The following is a 17,549-nucleotide window of genomic DNA, read 5'->3' as shown; positions in this document are numbered from 1 at the left end:
TATGAGACATTGTTGCCTTCATTGCTATCTTTATGCCCATGATTATCTCTGCATGGCCTCCTCCACCATTGTATGTCATCCAGACATTGCTCTTCCATGAAAATCAGATTCTACAATCAGGGCTTTGGAGCTGTGCTCCGGCTCCGCTCCAGCTCCAGGCAAAAACCTGCAGCTCCACTGCTCCGGAGCTGCTCCGCGCTTCAGCTCGGGGCTCCGCTCCAAAGCCCTGTCTACAATTTCATTATTTTTCCCGGTGTTTGGCCTTTATAGGGACCTGAATGAAAGCAAACAGGCTGTGACTTAATCTTGCTAAGATGGAAGCAATGCTTGACATGGGGAAGAATATAAAGAAGTGGGCTAAAGCAGTGTCTGCACTAAACATTAAGGGTGTGGACTTCGTTTTGCATAAACAATTCAGTCTGCCGGTCCATCTGGAGTCATCACTAATTCTGGATTTTCAAGAAGCCACAGTGGTCTATAGTGCCACTTATGTATGGCTGATCAAGAGACTATGGTTTCATCCTCACTAGGAAAAATGTATGTTTTACCATGTTAGCTAGCACATGATAAAATCCTAGTGAACACAACACAAGGCACTTCTTCTAGTTTTCACATGTTTTAGCAGGTTGTGAGGTAAACACCAGAGGGACGCCTTGATAACATGTTAAAATTAGAACTGCCATGTCTTCACTAGGATTTTTCCTCATGTTAGTTACCATGTGTTAGCTAACTCGTGGTAAGGACACACCTTTTTTCTTAGTGAAGGCAAAGCTTATGATTGCTTCTCTCTGATACATACTTTGCAACAGTTATTCAGACTTTAGTTGCCTCCATCTTGGATTGTGGTAATATCCTCTACATGAAGGCAACCTCGAAGTCTTTAATCTGGTACAAAGCACAGTTGCCTGCTTCCTGAGTCTGTGGTATCTTCTATGAGCACGTAGTGATTGTGACTCAGTCTCTGTTCTGAGCTCCTGTTTGCTTCTGGGTGCAAGTAAGGTAGAGTTGATGTCCTTCAGAGCCCCAAACAGGGCTGTTATACTGGTTGAGAGTTCCTGGGTTTAAAAACCTCTCTTGAAGCTGGTAATGAAATCCAGCAGTGGCTTTCTCAGCTTGAAATTTTCCATTTTGGAATTTGCTTCTCTTTGGTTATCCACTAGTGCCTGAGATTAGTGAGCTCTAGGGTGTAGGATAAAAGACTGCTTTATTGTTTTAGCATGTGGTTGATTGCTCCTATTGATTCTATTTTTGATTTTTATTTGTTTGTGTTTAGTAAATTAAATGCAAGCTTATCTGAAGGATGATGATCAGGGTGGGACAGTTTGAGTGCCATCACTTGAGCATGATTTGTTAATGATGTTTAATTCTTTTGTAACCTTTGTGATGAGATGCAGTAGTAAAAGGCATTATATACATTAATAAGCAACCCCAATCCCTCCTCTCCTTTTTTTTATTTTTTTTAATTGGTAGGGGACCCTGGTGCTTTATAGTCAGGCATATTAATAGCACCACCTGGTGGGATGAACATCTTTCTGAAGAGAACACCCAGTTCCTTAAGCAGTTAACAGCAGAAGAATACAGAGCTCAAACAGCCAGTAAACTGTGTCCACTGAAAGATGAGCCTTGGCCACTGCACTCATGGGAACCAGGTTAGTATATGAACAGATGCAGCTCTGGCTGTGGTCGTCATGGGGCTGTTGCAGTATGCAAATAATATTGAACTGGTGTCCTATAAAGTTTCTTCTTTGTTACCTTAGTCACTTTCTTTACCTCTGCGAGGACCAAAGCACTTCTTTAGTCTTCAAGTTCCTCTCTTATTCCTGAGGATCTTCTCCTTCAGCTTCAACACATTTATCATCACTTTCCAGCCACAGCCCCCTCAGAACCTGTCTTGCTTCAATACTCTTGGAATATGACTGTCACAAACACATCAGAGGGTATCACGTAATTAGCTGCTGTTGACTGATGTGAACGACTTCATTCCAAAATCAGGGACTTTGGCTTGGTAGCATTTCAGATCCACAAGGGACTACAGATTGACTCTCAGTCACTGCATAGAAGAGGTAGCGTACTAGGTAGCATAGCTTGTGTGTTTAAGGTCCCACAGAGTCCACAGGAACCCTCTGACACACAGTCTTAGATGAACGTATTTTCTAGATTTTTTTTTTTTTTTTTAATGGTTAGTTAATTATCTTATTGTTGCAGCAGTGGTGCTGACCAAGACTTTAGTGATACTTCTGGTAAAATCTAGCTTCTGGCATTGCAGATGACTGCTTCATATACTTAGAATGGCTACTAAGTGACACAATATGTAAATATTATATAACAGATTTGGAGCTGCTCTTTTTTCCCCACACATTTAAAATATTTATTTCTTAAATATTCCTCTTATGGGTTCTGTGTTTCAAGCTAAAGACCTAAGCATCTGAACCCTTAAAGGTTATACAGTGGCTGAGAATAAAATAAAAACTTAAATATTTAGAGCGGGGGGGGGGGGGGGGAAGGGGAAAACTAATTAAATAATGTTTATCATGTAACACTTAATTTTTGTTTTAGATAGTCATCTGATTTGCCAAAAAGGAAGTCATGTTTGTATTTTTCAGAAGTGACTTCTCAACAAGAAATTATATATTGTAATTAATACTGAGCCCATGTATTGCTCTGCACAAACATAAGTATACATTAAAGAAACCCTGCTATTCCCAACTTGCCCACAAAGTTAAAAACTTGTTCTCTCCTCCCTCAATCCCTTTCATGGGAGGGAAAAGATCTTCTAGCATACCCTGACGAACAACAGACTCTGATTCTGTCAGTTATTTAGTCTAAAGTTAAGGGCTTGGTTTGTTTTGATCTAAAGGTTCCCGCAGAGTTGGCCTTGTTGCAATAAAGTTGGGAATGATTCCGTTATGGACCAAGAATGGTGAAAGATATGCTGTCACATTACTTCAGGTAAGAGAGATACTGATTTTACTTTTAGGATTTACATAAGAATACTGTCTGTTCTAGTAGGCTTTCTGGTGAACAGTTAATTGAAAGATGCTTCATTATAAATGTTTAAAATGTTCTCTCTGAACTTTGTGTCTTCTATTAAACAAATGAAATCGAGTCGACACTGTGACTTTGCTCACATTGTGTAATATCTATTGTTAATTTAAATTAAAATATGAGCAGATGTGTCTGTTTTGAGACCCTGTTTACTGTGATTTATTTTTTAAGGTGAAAGACTGCCATGTTTTAAAGTACACACCAAAGGAGGAGTATAATGGAAAAACAGCTACCCTAATCGTTGGAGGGAAAAATTCATCTCCTTTTTATGTAAGTGTACTACTTCCTTTTTTTGTTTAGAATTGTTATTTCTATAAGGATCACTAATTATAAATGCTTTCAGACAAAACAGTGATATATTAAAAGGTGTTTAGTCAAAGATGAGTCTGCAGCCATACATGTTTCGGAGGCTCATCTTTGTCTCTCACTCACCCTCACACACTCACGTGCCATCGGGTGGTTTGGGTGGGGGAGAGGAGGGACATGGGGAGGAGGAAGGCTCCATTCTCACTTCCCTCCCTTCAACCCAACCTTCCCCAAAATCTGGGAAGTGAGGACAACTCAATTAGCATTTTTCCCCTCTTGGAAATGGTAGAAGGCTGTATTTTTGAAAGCTTCTTTGAAGCATGGTATTCTATTGGTAATGGAGGGAACTGCAGGAAATGAGAACATGTAGTAGCAGTGGATGGGGGAGCAGGTATTTAGCTCTACAAACTTGGGATCTTGGCCCACAAATTTAAAAACCACTGGAATAGGGGAGTTACTTTTGATTCTGATAATCCTTTGGATAATCTCATTATATTGTTGGTTGATGTATCCTGATTTAGTCATTTCTGTTTTAATTTTACCATTGTTTTATTTGCTCATTTGCATATAATATTCCTGAAAGAAGAATTAAACTTTAAACTTAAAATATGCACAGTTGTGAACATAGCTTATTAATGATGGTGCCACAAACCACTAATTTGTTTAACAGCTCTAGATGTCTGATGCAGAAGTCCAAGTCAGTCTTCAATGGCTGAAGCAATTTAGCAGTTTTGTCAATCCCAGGGGGAAAGATTGAATCATGATGGGAAACCTAGCCTTCCTTCAAAAGAGCGCACATTTTTTTTTTTTTGTGATTCATTATGTTTACAAAACAGTATCACACTTCTCTTTGCATTGTTCTTGCGGTCATCTCTGTTTGACCCAGATACAAAAAGGCATTAATGGCTTATTTGGAGATCTGTTTGTTTTTTCTTGAGGGCTTGTACCTCAGTTTTTCTAGTAGGGAATCTACCCAAAATCTTAGTTTTATTTAATGCTTGCGTGTGCACATCTCACCAATGTTCACTTTGGTTTCCACATGTCTTGTCTCTCTGGTGCATGTCCACTACTAGAGGAACATTTTTCACTTGGTGAAATTACACCAGTGCTCCTGGCTGTGTTAGATCAAGACTGACAAAAATCATATGAATCTAGTCATTTTGAAACTGCTGGTGGTGCACCAGGGAAGCACAACTGTGAAGGAATGCATGCGTGATAGTCCTGACTGCTCAACAGTGTCTTCTTGCTTGGCTGAGTAACAAAATGCATTCAGTCCATGGAAAATATAGGATTCATGCAATCACATGTCCAATTTAAACTGCTCTTATTGTGATCTGTATAGCTTTCTTTGATGCACAATGATCTAAAACAGTGGTTCTCAAACTTTTGTACTTGTAACCCCTTTCACACAGCAAGCCTTTGAGTGCGACCCCCCCACCCGTTATAAATTAAAAATGCTTTTTAATATATTTAACACCATTATAAATGCTGGAGGCAAAGCGGGGTTTGGGGTGGAGGCTGACAGCTCGTGACCCCCCATGTAATAACCTTGCGACCTCCTGAGGAGTCCTGACCCCCAGTTTGAGAACCCCTGATCTAAAATATCAGATTGTTGACTATTGTTTATTAAATTATCTATGTTCCTTAATAGGAAATTGTTGCTTTTTTCTAGATAATTCTATTAATTAGGTTATTTTATTTTATTTATTTATTTATTTTAATGGATATGGTTGAATAAGTTTATGTAGATCTGGACCTTGCCTGGTAACTTCTGAGGTTGAATCTGGAGTAAATTTGTTCCATAAAATTACATAGCTTAAAAGAATTTGACACAGGTTATTTTATTTGTGTACAGTTTACACTTGTTATGGACTCTGCAAATATAATAATGATACCTTTTTCTGGTTTACATTGAAACTTGAAGCTTCATCCTCTTTTTATATTTATCACTTCATTGTTTTCTTCCAAATGTGAGTTCGAAAAGCTAAACTGTGGAAAACTAGTCCTGTGTTGTCAGCATAATTAATTTGTATCATTAGTTCCCCATAGTAACATGTGTTCTCCCCAGATTTTGACTGTGACTCACTTTAGTGAATTGTCTGATGAATCCCTTAGTAATTTCACTAACAATGAAGGTTTCATGTATTTCTTTTAAATGTCAAATTATTTAAAAAAATTTAAATACATTTTTAGGAATGTGGATTTTTTTTAGCTTGACAAATGCCATTATGTTCCAAGTGGATAAACTTTGTAAAATTTTTTTTTTTAATGCACAGTTAATTGGTCTCCTTCCCAAAATGCATGGTACTGTGACTGTTTTATCAATGACTTTTAAAAAATAAACAAACTCTGGTTTTGAGGTCTATTAATCATTTTGAAGATGTAGTCTGATTTGCAACAGTCTATACTATTCTACTCAGTATGCTTCCAATAGACCTTTAAAAATGGTATTCACTTGAGAACATATTCAATATCCTCTCTAATGTTGCCATTTAAAAATCTGTTTTTCCCCATTTTTGCAAGGAAGCTATGTGATGTTTTGTGTACATAAAAATACCTACCTTTGTCTTCGTCCATTAGAGCACTTGATGAAATTTTGTTTCATTTGCTGAAGTCAGGCAATAGAAAGCTATAGTCAGATGTTTTGGTGAAAAATGGAAAAAAGCTTTCTTATCCCTTGATGACTTCAGTATGTGGTTTTTTTTTTTTGTTTGTTTTTTCCCCAGTCATTCTAATCCTCCTCACAAACCCATTTTGAATATACTGTTAAGCATTCAGTTTCTGGTCAACTAAACAAATATAATTTTACTTTCCAATCCAATTCAAGACTTACTTAAATACATCTGATAAAGGAGATACCTATTTTATTTTTCACTTCTGCATGCACTGTAGTACAGTATACATGTGATCAGTCATCAGACCAATAATACAACCAGCTTTGGAAAATATATAAATAGATTACTCATGATTATTTTAAAAATCTTTTGTTTAAAATGTTTTACTATATGAATGCAAGTCAGCAAATCATTTTTAAAAAATAGTGAACTGCTGAACCCTATATCAGCATTCCTACTTGAGTGGAGGAGGGACTTTTTCATAAAGGTGCTTTGTTTTGTTGGCCTCTAATCAATTAGAAATCAAAGGACTTTTATCGATTGGTTTCTAACCAAGCATAATATGGTTTTTGCTGTTCTTATAAAATGTATTTACATATAGTTATTAATAAAATCATGGGCAATATGCTGATTTTTCAAATGAAGCTAAACAGCCTTAAGGGGTGTCCAGATCAATTCGTCTGAAAGTTCAGAGAAGTGTTTTTATTGGGAAAAGGATAATTTCAGAGAACTTTTTAAAAGTGACCCCCTCACAGATGGAATTATCCAAGTGTGACACTGCTGTCAGTTGTTTAAATTGCTTTCTAGGAGGTTTCATTTGAAGAAAAATCTCAGCTGAGCCACTGTATACAACTTCAGTTTTCATACACATGGTTTCCATTTGGCTGGTTCTCTTTCAGTACTGTAATGTTTCTAAAAGGCAGCTGCTGATGTGTCTGATAAAATAAAAAGCTCTCATTTGTAACCAAAGATTATTTGTCATTTAAATGAGAGAGGTATATTTTAAATAAAAATAAATACATAAAAAAATTGTTCTTGGGGTCTTCTGCTGTTCAGACTCTGACTATGCAGTGGATCCTTGTGCTGTGTGAAGCCCCATTTGCTTCAGTGGAACTACTGACTTTTATAAAGTTAAGTATTTCAAGAAGTCCCTGCAAGATCAGGGCCTTAGATTATGTCCCTGCCCTGAAGGGTTTACAGTCTATTAAACTACATACACCTTGTGGCACTGTAAAAAGGTATCAGTAGTACAAATGTGCATTTATAATGACATCTGAAATAAAGATTAGACTTCAAATCACTCTACGGTTAGTGAAAATGTATTATAAATAAAAATTTAAAAAGCACTAATAAATATTTGTGTACATGAAAAAAGTGATGACTGGCTTCTCCCTCCTAGCTCTGGAAGTTTACAGATCCCTTGGTGTTAGTGACACAGTCTAAATGTGCAGTGACCATATGATGAGATTGATGGGTCAAATGAGATCCAACAATGGAAAATAGAAAGTTCATGAAATTATGCTACAGTAATTTAATATAAAGTTAAAAGTCTTTCTTGAAAGTAAAAATACAATATGGCATTTGTTTTTTAAGTGTTAACAGTTGTAAACATTTTTCTGATGTTCACTGAATTTGTAATGAATTTATAATTTAAATTCACTTGTTTTTTATGGGTGCTCTTTCTTCCAGAAACCAGAGTGTGCATTGGAGGTTTTCAGACAAGCAGGAGTACCACCAAAGCAGAAAACTTCAATATTTAAGGTGTCAGATAATGCTATAATTAAGCCAGGTAATCTTTTTGAGCTGGAATACATTACATGTATGACTTACTCTTGGTTTAGACCGGGGTCGGCAACCTATGGCACGAGTGCCGAAGATGGCACGCGAGATGATTTTTAATGCCACGCTGCTGCCTGCTTGGGTCCCACTCAGCCCGCAGCCGAACCCCGGCAGCGGGCTGAGCCGGACCCCGGCAGGCAGCAGCGTGCCATTAAAAATCCTGCCTGACCAGCCCGCTCTTCTCTGCCCCCGCCTACTGCTCTCTCTGACGGGGGCAGAAGCAAGCTTGGTCCTGCCGGCTGCTGCTGTATGGCAGGCTCCGCCGGCAGCCAGGCTTCCCCCTCCCCCGCCTCTTCCCCCAGCGTGCTGTGTCGAGCCCCGCCTCCTCTCCCTCCCTGCCGCTGATGGCCCTTGTGAGGGAGGGGAGAAGAGCAGCCCCAGCACCCTCGCTGCTCAGACTGGTAAGGAGGCGGAGAAGAGGCAGGAGGAAGGAGAGTAGGAGTGGGGCGTATCCCTTCTGCCGTGAGCCGCTCAGGGGGTAGGGGGCTGGGAGCACCCCCCTGATCCCAGCCCCCCTCTGCCCTGACCCTTGCACCCCAGCCCCCTACACCCCCCCACGACCCCATCCCTGATTCCTGCACCCTCCACACATACTCAGCCCCCCAATACCCCCTGCCTTGACTCCTGCACTCCCCACACATACCCAGCCCCCCCATGCCCCCTGGTCTGACTCCTGCACTCCCCACACCCCCTGCCCTGACTCCTGCACTCCCCACAAATACCCAGCCCCCACACACCCTCTGCCCTGACTCTTGCACCCCCCACATCCGCACCCCCGACCCTGAGCACCAGGTTGGCAGCGGGCTGAGCGGGGCTGGCGGCTGGGACCCCAGCTGGCAAGGGGCTGGCAGCCAGAACCCCAGACCGGCAGCGGGCTGAGCGGGGCCGGCAGCCGGGACCCTGGCTGGCAGGAGCCAGCGGATGGAACCCCAGACCGGCAGCGGGCTGAGCCACTCGGCCCACTGCTGGTCTGGGGTGCCGGCCCTGCTCAGCCCGCCGCCGGTCTGGGGTCCTGGCCCATGGCCCCACTCAACCCGCTGCCGGCCCGGGGTTCTGGCTGCCGGCCCGGGGTTCTGGCTGCCACCCCCTTGCCAGCTGGGGTCCCAGCCGCCAACCCCGCTCAGCCCGCTGCCGGACTAGGTGAACGGAACCCCAGACTGGCAGCGGGCTGAGCAGGCCGGCGGCTTAAGATCAGCATTTTAATTTAATTTTAAATTAAGCTTCTTGAACATTTTGAAAACCTTGTTTACTTTACATATAACAGTAGTTTAGTTATATTATATATAGACTTACAGAGAGAGAGAGAGACCTTCTAAAAAACGTTAAAATGTATTACCGGCACGCGAAACCTTAAATTAAAATGAATAAATGAAGACTCGGCACACCACTTCTGAAAGGTTGCCGACCTCTGGTTTAGACTTACATAAACAGAGGACATTAAGGTAGGGTGACCAGATGTCCCGATTTTATAGGGACAGTCCCGATATTTGGGGCTTTTTCTCATATATGCTCCTGTTACCTCCCACCCCCGTCCCGATTTTTCACACTTGCTATTTGGTCAGCCTACATTAAGGTGCGATTGATTTGTAGGTATGAAAATGAATTTAAAAAAATCATTTTTTCCCCTCTATCACTGGGGCCAAATCAAATTTCTGAAAAGGAGGAAAATAGAAAATGGCCTTTGTTTTCTGTGGGTGGAGAAAGAAATTGTCGTCTTTCGCCATTTCTCCTTTTTATAGCAAATCAGTTCCACCCCTTGGAAAAGTTGTTTAATGCAAACTGGCTACAATGCAAATCGGTGTTAAAAATGAATGTGAATACACCTCCCAAAAGGACTTTTGGCACTCTTATAGGGACACCATAAGTGATGTTTTGCAGGAGGTTGGAAAAGTTGCCGTTTAAGAGGTTTCAGTCTTCTCTGTGCTTCCCTGGTTGAGACGAATTAGGTACCTCTTGAAATGCCATTGTTTCAGACTATTTGAGGCAGAAAGGATTCAGCAAAATGGAGCACTGGTTTCCATTGAGAATTATGTCTTGTAACCAGAAGATTTGGATGTTTAACCTTCATAAAAATTGTTTTTAAAATTTTTCAGGATATATTAGTATGTGAATTTGGGTTGTTTATATTACATGCTTTTGCCAACATAATTTTGCTTCAGGCATTTTATTAATTTATTAATCATTAGTTTTATTAAAACAGGGTCCTAATGGTCTATTTAAAATATTATGACTTCTTTGGTAGCCAGTAGAGAGAGAGTTTACAAACAGATCTTAGACTTTATTGCGGCTACTCATTAGTAGTATCCAGCATGGCATACGGAGAAAGTGTGGTCTGATAATTGAAGCAAAGGCTGAAAGTTGGGAGCATTTAAAGTCCTAAATAGGTACTACAAACATTACTGCGGCATCCTCCATCTTTCCCCTCTCATCTCAATTGTTTGCCCTGGGCTGTCTGTCTCTCTTTTTCTTGGGGCTAGTACACTTATACACACTTCATTATTTATTTATACTAGATGTCGATATTTTTCTGCTTGGTGATTTAGTAGAGGATCACATCATCACTATCTGCATTAACTGACAAATCTGACATTGATAGAGTGGAGTGATTTAAATTACTTGATTTTGTTTTTAAATTGATTTAAATCAAGTTGAGGATTTGTAAAACTAATCTGAGAATTTAATTTATAAAGAACTAAATTATCAAAGCTTCTTTTTAAATGCCACTATTATTAGAGTATGTTGTTTTTTAATTTTACAGCACTGCTATAAGCAAAAAACAAAAAATTGAAAACTAACGCCCTGATGCTGCAAGCAGTTAAGCAGATAAGTAATTTTACTTGCATGAATAGTCTCATTTGCTTTAATAGGACTACTCATGAATTTAATTTTAAGCACATGCATTGTGTTTGCAGAACAAGGGGCTAAAATTGTACTTTCGTTAAAAACTTTTTTCTTCGTGTCATAATCTTTGTCACATCAAAATAAATTGCTTCATTGTTAACACTGAAAAATTATTTAGTTGTATAATACATTAACAAAGTTATTTAGAACTTTTTTTTTATACACACAGCCCCAAAATTTCAAAAATAAGAGCAAAAAATCAGTCTCAAAAGGGATCTGAAAATGTAACCGCTACAAACTTAGCACAGGGTATTTGCATGTCTATTTTGTGTTTGAGCTTATTTTATTCTCTTAATAAAGATATTAAGGACCCTTGATTTGCCTTTTTCAGTGTAGATGAGTATCTTAAGTGTGCAACTTCTTAGTTGTAAAAATCTCTAGGTAAAATCTGCAATTGTATTAATAATTGGGAGACTAAAGAAACAAGTACAAAACAACCAATTTAGGAATTTAAGACTATAAAATGGGATGAAAATAAAGTAATTATACATAAATTAAAAATTTTTTTTTTAAAGCATCAGGATTTAAATAAAAAATATTTCCTTTTTAAAATTATTTTTAACAACTGTGGATGCTGACAGGATAATGGTTCACGTTTCAGCACTTAATTGAATGGTATATTTTCCCTCCTTTTTAAGGTACACCTCTGTATGCAGCTCACTTCCGTCCAGGGCAGTTTGTGGATGTCACTGCCAAAACGTAGGTTCCTAACTTTTTTTTAATTTATTGTATTTACCTTTCAGATATTTGTCATTTATTTTTCTTTTCTCCTAACATTAATTGTTGGCAAAAGTAGATTGAAAAAACCACATGAATTGTAGAATAATCTGGGCTTGTGTGCGGGATGCATTCATTAATATGGTACAGTGTAATGAGTGTGTCTCACTGTTAGTGTTAAATATGGTTGGCATTCCAGTGTAAGGTTCTCTCCTGAGTTTGGGTCAAGGATAGTTGTGGGTATGAGTTAGGCTGAATTTAAATTGTTTGCAGTGCTTCACAACGCTTGCCAAATTCCCATGTAGGTTTTCTAATTCTTATGGTCAACAGCAGTATAAAGTGAAGCCAGAGGATCTTGTTGTATGACTAAAGACTGCTGCTTTCTTCTGAGAAGTGACTTGATAAGGAAAAAGATGTGAATGAAAGTTTATCAATGGGAAAAACACTTTAGGTAGGAAATTGTTTCAAGTTGGGAAAGGCAGAAGAGGAGTCTTACAAAAACATTGCAAGAGAGAGGAGGCGTGAGAGGAGGGACAAAAAAGAATGGATATGCATGATATAAATACCAATGTAAATCTTTTATATGGGCTTGTCTACGCTACCGCGTGGGGTCGATCTAAGATACGCAACTTCAGCTATGTGAATAGCGTACTTAGATCTATTTACCACGGTGTCTTCACTGCGGTAAGTTGACAGCTGACGCTCTCCCGTCGACTCCGCTTGCTATTCTGGTGGAATACTGGAGTCGACGGGGGAGCGCTCAGCCGTCGATTTATCGCGTCTATACTAGACGCGATAAATCGACGTCTGCTGGATTGATCCCTGCCCACCAATCTGATGGGTAGTGTAGACAAGCCCTACGAGGTGGCACCATTTCTTGTGTCATGGTTCAGTTGCAGACATTCTTAATACTCTCCTCCATAGCAATTGTAGGTTAGTAAAATTTGGCATGAATTGTTCTATAGAACCAAATCTAGAGTCCCAAATCCAGGATTTCCAAAAAATATTAAAAGGAACCACTCCTTGTTCAGAAAAAACAAATAAACTAAGCTAAATTTAGTGTTTTTACTTCACCTATTTTTTTGAGATATGTTTCAAATAATTACCATCTGTTCAATTTTCCCCTCCCCACCCCCCCAAGTTTCTCACAAACTTCTTGCCAGACTTCCCTATATTTAAAAAAAAAAACACCAGTGTCAAATAACTTCTTTTTGTCAGCGAAGCATTTGTGAGAAACTTCAAGGAGTTGGTGAAGTAAAAAAAGTGGTGAAAATTAGGCTTATAATGGCCATTTTCTAGTTACTGAAATTGTTAATCACAATCAATATTTACTGATTTCACCATTCTGTTTTTATTAAATAAATGTAGATGTCATTTCGCCATACCTAACCATAAAGGAGGGCTATTTTAGTTGGAACAAATGACTATTTTTAACACTTATTTTTGTTGATTTAGCACTTTTCTTCCATATCACCATATTGCTAGAGTGTGTGCCAAAGCATACCATTCAGCATAGGTGCTCTGATATTACCATATTATATGAGGGGCAGGTGGAGCGCTATTTAGGAAGATATTTTATTTGTACTTCATTATTTCCTAGGACTCTCAATTATGGAGTGGGAGCCTGTTGTAGGCACTATACAGATATGTAACAAAGACAACAGTTTCTGCCTGAGAGTGCTCACAATTGACGTGACAGATGGGATATAACAATTGGATGAAACAGACACACTGGCTGAAGGGTGGGCTAGAAGGATGTTTAGCGGAAAAACTGCAATCATCGCTTTTCTAGCCAATGTCAGACCTGAATAATTTGTCAGCATCAGGGCAGAGAGGTTTTTGTAGAGGATAAGGTGGAGGTTTACAGTAATTGATGGGGAGTTTTCCCCATGCATGTGAAACAGATGGGATAAAATTCAAAGGTACTGGAGAAAGAAGCCCATAAGCAGGCAATCAAGGCTGCCATCACTAGCAGAGTGAAGATAGTGTTCAGTAACTTAATATATCTGATATAGAGGATGGGGATAAAGAGTCAAGGGCCTTTAATGCAAAGACAAAGAACTTGTGATTGATTTGGTGGAGGAGGGGGAGCCAGTGGAGGGATGCAAAAAGAGAGGGTTAATGTGGTCAGAATGGCAGGTCAGGAAATGACCCCAGCAGCAGCATTTTGAATAGACATGCGGTGTGTGGGAGCAACAGGGCTGCCAGACACCTACAGTATGTGGTCTGTTACATTTTTTTCCACATCCCAGCCTTTCTTCTCTGCTAACAAGCATCGCTATACCTTTCCTTGTAGGGTGGGAGGAATGATTTCTTCTCACACCACTGTGAATACTAGTTTATGGTTCAAATGATAGAGGGTGCATCTTGCCACCAAAAATCAGTTTTATCCTTTCTGAGACATGCATAATATCCACTAGTCTAGACAATTGGAATCCCCAATCTCCTTATTTCAATAAAGTGCATTTGTGTCATGATGTACTCCCAAGCAGGCCCTGTCTCTACTCCCCTTTTGTGAACTGGAAATCCCTAACTGCTTCCATAAGAGTGTTGAGAGATTTAATTGGCTAATATTTTGTTCAGTGCTTTGAAAATACAAAGCATTATGGGGTGTCTACATGGGAAAATGGACTGGGATAGCTGCAGTGGAATAAGCTACAGCTATATTAGAATAACTCCCTGTGCAGAGTTATTCTACTCTGAAATTCATAGATTGTAGGACTGGAAGGGACCTCGAGAGGTCATCGAGTCCAGTCCCCTGCCCGCATGGCAGGACCAAATACTGTCTAGACCATCCCTGATAGACATTTATCTAACCTACTCTTAAATAGCTCCAGAGATGGAGATTCCACAACCTCCCTAGGCAATTTATTCCAGTGTTTAACCACCCTGACAGTTAGGAACTTTTTCCTAATGTCCAACCTAGACCTCCCTTGCTGCAGTTTAAGCCCATTGCTTCTTGTTCTATCCTTAGAGGCTAAGGTGAACAAGTTTTCTCCCTCCTCCTTATGACGCCCTTTTAGATACCTGAAAACTGCTATCATGTCCCCTCTGTCTTCTCTTTTCCAAACTAAACAAACCCAATTCTTTCAGCCTTCCTTCATAGGTCATGTTCTCAAGACCTTTAATCATTCTTGTTGCTCTTCTCTGGACCCTTTCCAATTTCTCCACATCTTTCTTGAAATGCGGTGCCCAAAACTGGACACACTACTCCAGCTGAGGCCTAACCAGAGCAGAGTAGAGCGGAAGAATGACTTCTCGTGTCTTGCTCACAACACACCTGTTAATACATCCCAGAATCACGTTTGCTTTTTTTGCAACAGCATCACACTGTTGACTCATATTTAGCTTGTGGTCCACTATAACCCCTAGATCCCTTTCTGCCGTACTCCTTCCTAGACAGTCTCTTCCCATTCTGTATGTGTGAAACTGATTTTTTCTTCCTAAGTGGAGCACTTTGCATTTGTTTTTGTTAAACTTCATCCTGTTTAACAAAGTAACTTCATTTGGGAATTATTCTTGCATAGCTATACCAGCATATCTTATTCCATTATAGCTATGCCAGTCTATTTCCCTGTGTAAACAAGCCTTTATTTTTGTTTGTTAGAAAAAATCCCCAGAAAAGTGTAATGTTCTGGGATGGACCGTGTGTATGTGGGGGTAGATACCAGCTTTGGAAACGAAGGTCTTCGATATGTTTTTTTTTTTTTTAAAGTTCAATACCTATAACATCCAGAAACCGTATCAATCTTGCACAATATATGTAGAAAAATCTCATAGACTGTCCAATCTTTCAGACCAGAGTAGGTGAGGTATCAATTAGAATCAATTTTTTGGTAGAAATAGGAAAGTAAATCCTTGCTTCTGTTATGTTTGTGGGACGTGGCAGCATATTAAAATCACCTTTCTATCTATCTTGGAAGACTAGTCCTATTAACAAAGCAGCTTGTTTGCAAAGCAAAGCACTGTATCATTAGTACCTTAATTGAACATAGGTGGTGATTGTTTTTAGAACACTTCAAAAAAAGCCCCTGAGTGCTTTGCTTTTTTTTATATAAATTAAAAATAATTTCTCAGAAGCTAAAGGGTCATCCTAAATGTCTAGATAGGAAGGCTCCTGGGACAGGAACTATGTCTGTACATTTCCAGGTACACCTCTACCTCGATATAATGCTGTTCTCGGGAGCCAAAAAATCTTACCGTGTTATAGGTGAAACCGCATTATATCGAACTTGCTTTGATCCACCGGAGTGCGCAGCCCCGCCCCCCCAGACCACTGCTTTACCGTGTTCTATCCAAATTCGTGTTATATCGGGTCGCGTTAAATCGGGGTAGAGGTGTACAACAAAGGTGCTATATAATAATTAATGTGTTCTATGAAATAGATGTCAGCGGTATTTAAAAAAAAAATCAAGATATATGAAAAGTTTCCTTGTGGAGGTGAGAGCGTGTTAAAGATCATATATAATTTACCAGTATAGCTTGCTAGATGCTATTTAGAATTACTGGGAAACTAAATATAGAACTGGTTTCCTGGCCTCTTTCAGTCTGTGTGGCTGATCCCACCCCATCTTTTGAGTTATGAGTTGTAATCTAGAATATCTTTTCTCTCCAGTCATTTGCCTGATAATTTTTAAAACCAGATAGCTAAATTAGTTATTCCTAATGCTGCTTTTGGTAGTCTGATCCATATAACCTATATATGCAGCTCTTAATATAGGAATTACTCTTAAATTCTTAATTCTCATTATTAACTTTAGGTTTTCTTATCATGTTTTGCTCTCAATGTGATTCTGTAATCTTTCCAGTGCTCCTCTGTATCTGATGTGTTATAAATTTCTTCCTGTACCTCTTTTTACCTCTACTTTTTTTGTGTGTGTTTTGCTAATCTACATTGGCCTCTTTTCTGTAATTCTATATTTAGCATTAGATTGCCTCATGACCCCTTGGCAAACATTACATTATCTGTGAATACATTCAGTTTCCCCTTTGTGCCCTTTACTTGCTTCCATTCAGTGTCATCCAACATTGCCTCCAAAACACTTATGTTTCCATCTTTTTAGTTTAATTCTAAGCTTTTTTTAATGGATGCAGTCATTCATAAGTGCAATGCTCAGTGAGTGATGGTATAAAAATATCCCAGAAATCTTTGAGCTGTTGGGGGCAAGGAGATTCCTTGAAAAATGCCCACAATGTTTTGGGCTGCCACTAGCTGTTTAGACAGAATGCATTGATACAGATACACTTGAGCTATATAGTAGTGGGTAGGCAAACCATTTGTTATGGGAAGAACTATTAGCTTTAACTAATGCAAAACTTTAGTTTGCTTTAACTAGGTCAGATGTCTGTCAGAACCCAGTTGCATCAAACATGGTTCTATGGGATTTATAACTGTGAAATGGCTAGGCCCACTTCCAATTTTGTGTGGATTAGCTTTAACAATACAACACTACCTGTTAGTGGGCAGAGACCACTGTCTGTCATGTTGACTAATATTTTCTCATTGTTTATTTGTACTTCCTCATTGATCTGTATCCATCTGTTATCTCTTGTCTTCTACTTAGTGTAAACCCTTTGGGGCAGAGACTGTTTTTTTGCTCTGTTTGTGTACAACACCTAGCATAATGGGGTCTTGGGCTCCTAGGCACTACAGTAATACAAATAATGATAATACTGATCTTCAATCGCTGTGAACATTGAAAGAGTTTTGGAGATGCTGGTTACTAATGAGTTGTAATGCTTCCTGTCCCATGCTTTCAGCATGAGATAGTCCATGGGTTGTGATTGGAAATGCTGCCTGGGTATACAGAAAGTTCTACTTTATAGTAGTTTACAACTACTTTATGTAGTTGTCATTAAAAATATGCCTGCAACGAAGGGTTTAGAACGGCAGTGATTCTCTCCTGACTGTGGAAGACCTATTGATTAAACTCGCTTTCTCATTCTCTGTCTCCCACAAAATGCTGCTATACACTACTATAGAAAATACTACTCTTTCAGCGTGTAGGTCATAATGTGTCACTGCTTCAGTTCACTGATCTGACATTTTTCAAGAACTCAAGTATCTGTGTAAGGCAGAGGTGGGCAAACTACGGCCCGCAGGCCACCATCCTGCCTGGTCCTTGA

General features: G+C 39.4%; 1 protein-coding gene across 2 annotated transcripts in view; it reads left to right on the top strand.

Moving 5' to 3' along the window:
- The window catches only part of MRPL3 (mitochondrial ribosomal protein L3), a 66,025-nt gene that overhangs the window by 8,339 nt on the left and 40,137 nt on the right, over positions 1-17,549 (top strand). For both annotated transcript variants that reach the window (XM_026658348.2, XM_024193257.3), the window contains exons 2-6: positions 1,471-1,649; positions 2,858-2,949; positions 3,217-3,315; positions 7,656-7,755; positions 11,345-11,405. In XM_026658348.2, the coding sequence (XP_026514133.1) occupies positions 2,896-2,949; positions 3,217-3,315; positions 7,656-7,755; positions 11,345-11,405 (314 nt within the window). In that variant the 5' untranslated portion in view covers positions 1,471-1,649; positions 2,858-2,895. The remainder of the gene's footprint in view (positions 1-1,470; positions 1,650-2,857; positions 2,950-3,216; positions 3,316-7,655; positions 7,756-11,344; positions 11,406-17,549) is intronic.

Source organism: Terrapene carolina, unplaced genomic scaffold (assembly GCF_002925995.2).
Source record: "Terrapene carolina triunguis isolate 2854851 unplaced genomic scaffold, T_m_triunguis-2.0 Scaffold428, whole genome shotgun sequence".
Lineage (NCBI taxonomy): Eukaryota > Metazoa > Chordata > Testudines > Emydidae > Terrapene > Terrapene triunguis.
Note: the sequence above shows the minus strand (reverse complement) of the source record. Positions and strands in the feature narration are given on the sequence as shown.